Here is a 10,647-nt window from a genome sequence, read left to right as displayed (position 1 = left end):
AAAAAAAAGGAGCGCGCCTAATTCATCCAAATCAAAAATTACTACAAATACACACAGAATACGAATTCAACTAAACGCTGTTTCAGTACCAGAGCATCCCTTTATTAAATGTTAGCGCGAATATGCGAATTTTTAGGTCGTGTGTTTTTATATACTGATATAATGAACGTGTTAACGGCCGGTTAGCTCAGTTGGTTAGAGCGTGGTGCTAATAACGCCAAGGTCGCGGGTTCGATCCCCGTACGGGCCATGAGCTTTTTTTTTTAATTATTATTTTTAAAAAATAATTATAATAAACTTTCTTTCGTCCTAAGTAGCACTTTTACAGAGCGGACCTAAAGAACATTCTGAACAAATTTGGGCCAAGTGCTGCCAACACTCTAGCGCCACCATTGGGTCAAATTTGGGCCTAGGTCATAAACCCCACCCTCTCCATGTAACCTAATGGGACGTGAGACAAACTAAACAATCAAATTACACTTCAAAATTTTTTTTCCAAAGACGGTTTCTGTCATTTTAAGTCGTTTTTATCACGCTGATGCAAGTTCAAGTGTTTGTTTTGTTAAATAAGTTTGATTTTAGTGAGTTATTTGATGCTATAAAAACAGGGCCCAGATAGCATCCGGATCTGGGCCACTTCAGGCAGTGATGCAGCACTGCTGGCCTTCTTCTGGCCTGGACAAAATGGATACGAGCCTGAGGTGGCCCCCATGTGAAATAGCAAATATGGCCCAAATATCCCAACTCACAAGTGGGACTTTTTAGGCAATGATGCGGTGCTCATTGGTCCAAATATCACAAAACAAATGTGGGCCACCTTTGGCAAAAATGTTGCATATGTGACATTCCTATGGCATGCTTGTGGCCCTAATCTGGCAAACAGGAGCAGACCGCCCAAATGCAATCATTCCACACGGTATGTGGGCCAGATGAAAGTCTCAGATGTGGGCCGGATCTGGGCCACAGAAATTTTGTTGTCTGGGGGGTGTGATGTCATGATTGACAGCTTGTCTGAGCAAAGTAGTCACTGAGGCACCGATGTACTTTTTTCAGGATCTTCGGGAGGAGATTTGAGCTTTAATCTTAATTTCTACATTTCCATAACTGTTTATTTCACACTGACATAATGAGTCGGAAAAGTTCAGTGCTTGCGATTGATTCTGCGGGAGTGTGAGCGGGACCTTGATACCGCAGCTCGACTTCACGCTCATTACTGTGCAGACTCAGGCTCCAAGATGTCAGCGTCATATTGGGACACTGGCGGCTTCACTTTTCTACAATGGAAGAGTGAAGGTACAGCCTCATTAGAATTCCCCCCATCTTGGATTTTTTCAAAAACTGAATTTTTTTTTCATTATTCCTCCTACAAATTTTGTCCAATCTGATTTGAGGCTATGTAACAAATTTCATGACACCGCCACCTACTGGGCAAAATTTACAATAACATGCTAAAAATGCTTACATCTAACTGGAATTTTTTTATTATTCCTCCTCCAAATTTTTCCCAATCTGCACCAAATTTGGCTCACATCATCTTGAGACCTGTCTGAACAAACCTATCAAAGGAACCTTGATATTCAAAACCGTTCTCTTGTAAGAAAAAAAAAAACAGGATCTGAAGGTGTATCTCAGCAATGCATCTACATTAAACTTGATGAGTAACTTCAGGACCATGTCCTGCACGAACCCAAGATGTTTCGTGACTGTGCCACCTTGTGGTCAAGAACTGTAACAACTTTCATTTGTTCCTCTTAAACTGTCTGAAGAACTTTGTGAAATTCCCAGGTCATTTTTCCTATAATTCCCTGGAGTATGCTGAAGTGCACACACCCCAACATCTGAAATCCAAGTGTACTTCCTGTCGACCATCTTGGATATTTTCAAAAACTTTGTTGTTTCCCCCCCCCACTAGCCCTCCTACAAATTATGTCCAATCATCACCAGATTTGGCATACAACGTCGTGAGACCTGTCTAAACAAATGTTATCAAAGGAACTCTGATATTCAAAAACATTCTCCCATAACAGACTGGCAAATGTGTGGAAACTAAAAGTCTTGAATCCCTTTGCCTATGGTTATGGCTCTGCTTTCCTGTCATTGCTTATGCAACAATTGTAGTGCGTCTGTGAAAGTTCGGCTCACCGTGTCTGGGCACGTGGCATATTTAATAATTAAATATATTTTATTATTATTGTTATTATTATTGCTCTAACATTTGTTATTGACAGTATTCAGATACATTTCCAGTGTATTATGTTTGTGTTCCCCAAAGCAAAACCATCCCGCATACAGTGAATCAAACAGTTTTAATTAAAAAAAAAAGGAAACATTTATTTAACTCTTAATGTTTTGATACACAAGAAACGATCAATTTGATCAGTCTAGAAGATACTGAAGAGAAAGCCAGCTTCTTGTTGTTATTCTTGAGTTCCTGAGAGGCTGGAAACACTGAGTTGGAATCTAAGAGGTTACAAACACGGGGAACGGGCTTCTTTCTTTCAGTTTTCCTCTTCAGGCTTACGAGCGTTTGCTTCTGGATTTTGTGTGAAAGAAAACAAATTCATTAGTTTACACTTAAAATGAGCACTTGAAAATATATCCACCTCAGAATTTCTGACCTCCAACTAGGTATAACTAAAGAAAACACCCCCTTCGAATTGGAATGTCAACATGGCCACTCATACCATAAAGAGTAAATAAAAGATCGCTTCACTACTTTATATTACTGTGGATGAGGATTAAATTGTACATTAGTTGGTTAAATATATAACACTGAAATATAGTTCACTTTGTAGGTCGATATCGCAGAGTTTGACAACGATGTAATTACCACTTTGAATTTTCACCGGAATGCAGCGTTCGTACCAGAATCCCATTTAATGTGTTTCAGGGTGGAGGTTTTCTTTTAATATAGTGTAACAGACGGACATATCCTACTGAACTGAAGGCAAACTGTATACTTACTGGCCTGCTTGATTCAAAATCACAACTTCTTCTTCTTCACTGTCTGAGATGACCATCACTTCATCTGCAAGACAAAACAAACACTAAGGTATACAGAATAAATAAAAACATTAAGTCGGTTCTGGACTGTCTTGTACTGCGGTCTTTTAGAAATTTCAGCAATACTGAAATAAAATAAAAGACTGGGCATTCATTCAACACCATTGTTTCCACACAGAGTACGAGTACATGTATTTTGGTGTTTGTCAATATCAAAATAATACTGATATCAAAAGAAGTCAAACGAGTGCACAAGAAAGGACATGTGCACATACACCAATCATATATAGACATAACATTAAAACCACTGACGGGTGAAGTGAATAGCATTGATTATCTCGTTACAATGATACCTGCCAAGGGGTGGGATATATTAGGTTGATGTGTTGGAAGCAGGAAAAGTGGGCAAGTGTAAGGACTTGAGCGACTTTGGCAAGGGCCAAATTGTGCTGGTTAGACGACCGGGTCAGAGCATCTCCGAAACAGCAGGTCTTGTGGGGTGTTCCCAACATGCACTGATTAGTACCTACCAAAAGTGGTCCAAGGAAGGACAACTGGTGAACCAGCGACAGAACCAGGTCATGGGCGCTCAAGGCTCATTGATGTGGAGAGAGAAGGCTAGAGAGAGGACACCTGGTCGGATCCCACAGAAGAGCTACTGTAGCACAAATTGGTGAAAAAGTTCATGCTGGCTCTGACAGAAAGGAGTCAGAACACACAGTGCATCACAGTTTGCTGTGTGTGGAGCTGCGTAGCTGCAGAATGGTCAGAGTGCCCATGCTGACCCCTGTCAATCTCCAAAAGCCTCTACAAGGGGCACGTGAGCATCAGAACTGGACCATGGAAGCAATGGACGAAGGTGGCTTGTCCGATGAATCACGTTTTCTTTTACATCATGTGGAGGCTGTGTGTGTGTGTGTGTGTGTGTGTGTGTGTGTGTCGGTTACTAGGGGAAGAGAGGTCACCAGGATGCACTATGGGAAGAAGGCGAGCCAGCGATGGAAGTGTGATTCTCTGGGTAATGTTCTGCTGGGAAACCTTGAGTCCTGGCATTCATGTGGATGTTACTTTGACACGTACCACCTACCTAAACATTGTTGCAGACCAAGTACATCCCTTCATGTCAACGGTATTCCCTAATGGCAGTGGCCTCTTTCAGCAGGATAATGCGCCTGTTACACTCCAAAAAATTTGTTCAGGAACGGTTTGAGGAACATGACAAAGAGTTCAAGGTGGCCTCCGAATTCCCAGATCTCAATCCGATCGAGCGTCTGTAAGATGTTCTGGACAAACAAGTCCGATCCATTGTGGCCCGACCTCGTAAATTACAGGACTTAAAAGATCTGCTGCTAACGTCTTGGTGCCAGATACCACAGCACACCTTCAGAGGTCTTGTGGAGTCTCGACAGGGCAGAGTTGTTTTGGTGGCACAAGAGGAACCTACGTAATATTAGGCAGGTGGTTTTAATGTTATGGCTGATCTGTGTACAAGTGCTCTCTGCATGCTAATTTCACTTCCCTACACGTATGAATACGTTTCTTTCACTCATTTTTAACGACCATACTCACGAACACTGCTTTGCACGCTTAGATCGGCCTTCCTCGTACACTTTATTAAGGATGATGTTTAAAATGTTATAAGATGTTTTATCAGGTTAGCTGTATTGTAAGTTTTCAGAATGCTTTGCTTCGACCCCTAATCAAGCAATCACGGTCAATTCCTGTCGTCTGTTCATTAGCAAGGCAACATATACTGGGCTTAAATCGTACGGTATCACATGGTATCGAATGGTGGGATCAGCACAGTTTTATGAAAGTTGCTATGATACCTGTGTCTGTATCGCTGCATCCCTAATATGGATCGTCCGTCACTCTGCTAGTTTGATTAGCTTATAACAGATGTACCTTATAACAGACACAGTACCTTTCTTCTTCTCTCGCTCAGTTAGATCAGACATTTCCTCTTCCTCGTCGTCATCGTCTTCCAAACCCCACGTGTTCTGTAGCCCCTCCCCCACTTGCCCAGTTCCCGTGGCAACAATGACAGGGGAGGGCACACTGATCAAAGTGTCAAGGAGACTAGACACTTCAGTCAATCAAACGATAAGATAAACTGCTTCCGTCTTTGCTATTCGTTGTTTTTTTTGTTTTGTTTTTTTAAATAACCCAAAAGAAGATTCTCTGATTCAGTCTATAAATCTGATAAAGATACACTTCAGGAGGAGCGTCCGCTTTGCTGATGATTTCATCAGCCGTCGCCTGGACGTCCGTCATCTCCAGCGGAGCTTCCTCTCTCGTCAGGACCGTGATTCGCTCCTTAGCTACGGACTCCGCGAAGCCGAACTTCCCGCCTTCTTTCCTATTGGTTAAAAAGAGAACGAAAATTAGGATTCGAATCTTTAACTTTCAATGCGTTCAACAAGCAGGGCTTAGTTTAGTTTAGTTCAGTACAAATGCAAGCGGGAAAATCGTGCAGGTGACTGTCGGCTTACTATTTATTTATTTATTGACTTATTTTTAATTAAGATATGAGAAATGGAACAGTTTGGGGCATGCTGTTGTTGGAAAATCATCAACAAGGGTGGCAGAAAGGGTTTTATTGCTCATATACCACCCTGCGATTTCCAACCATTACAATTTTGTTCAATTAAAGAATGACACCTCCGATCGCTACCAGCTATAAACAGACGTCCTCTCGCCAGACTCTCGTTTTTTCCTCTCTCTTGAAGCGAGGAAAATAAATCACAGCTTGTCACAGAATGGTGTCGAACAACAAGTTGAACAAAAGGCAAATTGAAAATGACACATTGTCAGTTCTCGCAAACAGCGATTATAGGAGGTGGTGGATTCCTGTACTCAAATAGCAGGTTATAACAGCCTCTCACTCACACACACACACACACACACACACACCTTTACTTTACCTGACTCGTCTGTCATTTTCCAAGGCTTTAGAGATGAGCTCAGTGATTTCTGACACTTTCACACTGGCTATTTTGCTGCACCTCAGAACCTACATACACACACACACACACACAATTTCAAAGCCTAAACTAGGTATCAAAACCATATATTAAGTTAATAGTCTCAAACATTCAAACATTTGTCCCTCTCTCCCTCCATCCATTCCTCTTTCTCCCTCAGTCTGTCTCTCTCTCTCTCGGTCTGTCCATCCGTCCATCCATCCGTCCCTCCCTCCCTCTCTCTGTCAGTCAGTTTTCCCTCTCTCTCTGTCAGTCAGTCCCCCTCCCTCTCTCTGTCAATCAGTTCTCCCGCCCTCCCTCTCTCTCCCTCTGTCCATCCATCTTTCTCTCTCCCTTTATCTCTGTCAGTCAATATTCCCTCCCTCTCTCCCCGTCTGTCCATCTGTCCCTCTCTCGCTCTCTGTTCATCCTTCCCTCTCTCACTCTGTCATTTTGGTCCCCCCTGTTCATCTATCTCTCAGTTCATCTGTCCTTACCTCCATATCTCTTTCTCTCTCTATCTCTCACACTCACACTCCACACACACACACACACACACACACACACACACACACACACACACCCCTCCTCTACCTGGTCTTTGAGTAGCATGATGCCTCCGCTGGACTGAATGAAGCAGATCTCTCTGTGTTTGTTCATGGCTATGACCAACAGACCGTCCATGACCTGCTCCTCTTTCTCACACGGATCCACCAGCAGATACGTGCTGCAGGACAAAACGGCAAGGACGAGGACATGTTTAACCATCTGCACATCTACACGATACAGATTGAAACGTCTATAAATTCTTACGTGTGATGAAAACACTAGGAAGAAAAATACAAAGTTACAATTTATCGTGACCAAAAACACAGAAATCTTTTTTTTTTTTACCCCTGCTGGAAGAACGCGAAGCTCACACAAATGGGCATGTGGTAAACACTCAGCGGAACTGGATCCCGCTCTTCCGGACTGAACTAAACACACACACAACATCTCAGTCATCCAGTGTAACAGCAGTAAGACTCATCTTGACGTGTCGCTACTTCTCTCAGACATCGCAGGTGTTTATTACACAGTGTTGAAATGCTGAGAAAGTTCAGCAGATACTGAAGAAGCTTCTCCGATGACTTTATGGTATTATGAAGCGTTATAAAATATTGCAGTCCTGACTGGTTAAATATATACTCAACCGATTCGACAATTTCTTATAAAACTAGAATACGTTCACACTCACCACAGTGACGTCTCGGCCCTGGATGGCGACCTCTGGCCTTTTGAAGTGACTCAGGGCCGATATGGCCGCAACGCTCGCTGCGTCCATCAAATTCCCGTCATGGTTCAGAACGTGAACGTCCACTCGAATCTGCCACACCTGCCGATCGAATCGAGAACATGACGATCGCGGTTAACCAACGTCGACCGATCGGGACCACGCTTTCGACAGGGTTCAACGTGCCATGATACACCGTAGTGTCAATGTGAAATACGTGAAGACGGCCCTGACCGAAATAAAATCGCTGCACGCGTCACCTTTTCTCCTGAGATGACGCACAGAGACTCCGTGTCGATGCATCTGGAGTTCCTGAGACATCTCTCCAGCTGCCTGTTCAGTGTCACTAACAACTCCGACTGCCTACAAGAGACGACACAATGGTGAGCGCCAAACATGCAGCTGCAATCGAAATGATTCAACCCCCATTGCAAATCGGGTTTATTGTCAAAATGTACAGACTTTCGGCTGTTTGCAACGAACAAACAAAAGCAAATGAAATAGTTCAACACAACTATTGTTCAAGTGATTTCCCCAAATTCAACTGAAAAGCAACTTATAATGATCATATACTTATAATCAACTCTACGACATTTCTACAAGAACGAACGCAGTTTAGGATACATTTACGAGCATGCGCGCGTAGTCATTTTCATGCTGAAGTGACGTACCGGTTGGACTGAAAGCCGGGCGACGCCATTGGAGAAAGCTCCAAGTTAAAAAACATGAGGCCCTCGGTGGGACGTGCATCTTTTGGTGGGACCAACTCACATGACACCTGAGCCAACACTCTGAGGGGAGACACACACACAAATACACACAAAAATACAGTTGAAGTCATAAGTTTATATGCCAAATAAAGAGCAATCATAAAAATGTATGCATTTAGTTTTTTTTATTATTATTATTTAGCTCTGTTCTGAAAAAGCGATTTCACATAATAGATGTTTACATACTGTATAGTCCACAAGACACAATAATAACTGAATTTACACAAATGAACCAGTTCAGATATTTACATACGCTCGATTCTTAATCCTGTGTGTTGTTACCTGGATGATCAACGACTGTTCTTATGTTTTGTGAGAGTTGTTCATGAGTCCCTTGTTTGTCCTGAGCAGTTAAACTGCCCACTGTTCTTCAGAAAAATCCTCCAGGTCCTGCACTTTCTTTACTTTTCCAGCATCTTCTGCATGTTTGAGCCCTTTCCAACAGCGGCTTTATAATATCCAGATCCGTCTTTTCACACTGAGGCCGACTGAAGGATTCGTACACGACTATTACAAAAGGTGCAAACGTTCACTGATGCTCATGAAGGCAACACGGTACACTAAGGGCCAGGGAGGTGTAAACTTTAACAGGATGATCGCTGTAAATTTTTATTTTGTTTAAAGATCTTATTCCCCCCCCCCCTTTTTTAGTACTGAAGGGGGTCAAATATGCAGAACCTGGTGGATTTTTCTGAAGAACAGACACACATTAAGAATCAAGCGTATGTATGTAAACTTTTGAACTGGTTCATGTGTAAATTCAGTTATTATTGCACCTTGTGGACTATACAGTATGTTAAAGTGTTATGTCAAATAGCTTATTCAGGGCAGTACTAAAGAAAAAAAAAACAAAATGCTATTTTTATGATTGCACTTAGTATTTAAAAAAAATGATTAACATTTTACAGATTCTGCAAGACATGTAAACTTATGACCTCAACTGTACATGCATCAACGCTCTTTATACACCATATACAGAGATATAAACGGACTGTAGCTACTCGGTTGTTGTATATAGTTCACAAGCAAATGTCTGCCGCAGTACATCACCTCGTTTTCCCCAGACAGACCGTACAGCAGCCGTAGTCTGTCCCAAATGTGATTTTTATATTGCGGTAGTCGTAGGTTTGCCTTCCATCCAAGCGCTAAATCCAGACCAAAATAAATAAATAAATAAAATTTTACTGACTTTTTCATTCATTCGCATTTTGGTGTATTTTTTTTTTTCCATAAAGACGATTTACAAAGTAAGTCAATTTACAACATTTTTATATTCAGGGACCCCATTCACTCTAATATAAACAAAAACAAATAAAAAATTTACAGAATGTAAAAATGTTAAAAACTTTTTTTTAATTTAATTTTTTAATTTTTTTTACAAACAAACTACTCAAAAATTAGGTATATTACTTAAACGTGTACAATAATATCTGTACACAATTTTTTTTTTTTTTTTTTACATTTCTCAACTTTAATTGAAATAAAATTCAATAAAGTAAAACTGTTGATATTGTTCATAAGCCATCATAAGTTCATAACTTTGATAATAGTTACAAAACAATTTAACAAAATTAGACAATCACAAAACTTTCTGAAAACCATTACTCTTGTCTATTATAAACAGAATCTCAATCGACTCCCCATTGAACACCTAGGGCACTAAACAGAGTGTGAAAGCTGTTATTTCATGCCCTATGTAGTGCGCTTATATAGGGAGCACGAGGCCATTTGGGACTAGGTTTATGTTCAGAGCTAAGCCGGTTAGCTAGCGAGAAAATTCCGTTAACTGCTGTCACTATGCGAAAACCCACGCAAAGTTGTATTGTATTCATTTATTTTTTACCTTTTTTGCCTCGATAGATTTAAGAAGAAAGACTCTCTCGCAGTTTGATAAAGGAGTTTCTCGCATATTTGCGGCTCGAATGAAGCAAATGTATATATCGTTTATAAAATATGTCGCTTACGTCCCTCTACTAAGCATGAGTAGCCTCCTGCGCGATTTAATGACGACAGCAAGGCAAAACAATGGCGCGCAGTAATGACGTCAGTTCAGGCGTCTGCTTTCTTTTAGCCCAAGAATCCCTCATTATATATTATAAGAGCCCACATTCGGATCGTTATTTGTTAAAACGTATTACACCTATAGCGTATTGTAATAGCAGAGATGTGTCATATTAATACGACGGTTTGTTTGACTGAAAGACGCTGAGCTGTGAAATGTGTGATTTCAGGGAGCCATAACAGTTTGATCCATGATGGAAAACATTGACGGAATTAACATGGCCCCTAAAAATGTATAGCATATTTTGCTGTACATGCAGACTTGCTGCATTAAATATGAACTGAATAAACATGGCGTCTCAAAAGATGATTTTAATTCATGGAGCTTTTCTGAGTCTGTATACAACCAAAGCATATAGATGAATAAATCATTATTGTCAATTATAACCATTATAGCTACTTATATAGTGCTTCTATATTGTAGGTACTTACAGTCAATGTAGAGCATTTTCCAAAGGGAAAAATCAGACAAACCCGATTTATGTATAATTCATTGTTTATAATCAGACATCATTAATCACCAGCCTGCAGGTTATTTTCATGAATCATAACCTCAGTTTATGAGCTGAATGGAAAG

The 10,647-nt window shown here is 40.9% G+C and overlaps 1 protein-coding gene and 1 non-coding gene across 2 annotated transcripts; one reads left to right on the top strand and one right to left on the bottom strand.

Moving 5' to 3' along the window:
* Positions 1-176: 176 nt before the first annotated feature.
* Positions 177-250, top strand: trnai-aau (transfer RNA isoleucine (anticodon AAU)). The gene has a single exon. It is a non-coding gene; the product is annotated as a tRNA-Ile (tRNA).
* Positions 251-2,120: 1,870 nt separating this feature from the next.
* Positions 2,121-10,005, bottom strand: exosc9 (exosome component 9). The gene is made up of 12 exons (XM_053619595.1): positions 9,853-10,005; positions 9,060-9,154; positions 7,911-8,030; positions 7,500-7,602; positions 7,204-7,341; positions 6,861-6,943; positions 6,561-6,693; positions 5,928-6,016; positions 5,216-5,362; positions 4,928-5,061; positions 2,965-3,028; positions 2,121-2,533 (listed from the first exon to the last, which is right to left on the bottom strand). Exons 1-12 carry the CDS (start codon positions 9,916-9,918, stop codon positions 2,518-2,520), a joined length of 1,188 nt encoding a protein of 395 aa, XP_053475570.1. The 5' UTR covers positions 9,919-10,005; the 3' UTR covers positions 2,121-2,517.
* Between the last annotated feature and the right edge of the window lie 642 nt (positions 10,006-10,647).

The sequence above is a fragment of the Ictalurus furcatus genome, chromosome 29 (assembly GCF_023375685.1).
Source record: "Ictalurus furcatus strain D&B chromosome 29, Billie_1.0, whole genome shotgun sequence".
In the NCBI taxonomy this organism is placed as follows: Eukaryota; Metazoa; Chordata; class Actinopteri; order Siluriformes; family Ictaluridae; genus Ictalurus; species Ictalurus furcatus.
Note: the sequence above shows the minus strand (reverse complement) of the source record. Positions and strands in the feature narration are given on the sequence as shown.

Coding starts and splice junctions, on each gene's coding strand:
- exosc9 (XM_053619595.1), bottom strand. CDS start 9,918: ATGCGAGAAACTCCTTTATCAAACTGCGAGAGAGTCTTTCTTCTTAAA. Junction 9,155..9,852: donor AATCTATCGAGGCAAAAAAG/GTAAAAAATAAA, acceptor GTCTGGATTTAG/CGCTTGGATGGAAGGCAAAC. Junction 8,031..9,059: donor GTCTGTCTGGGGAAAACGAG/GTGATGTACTGC, acceptor GTCTCCCCTCAG/AGTGTTGGCTCAGGTGTCAT.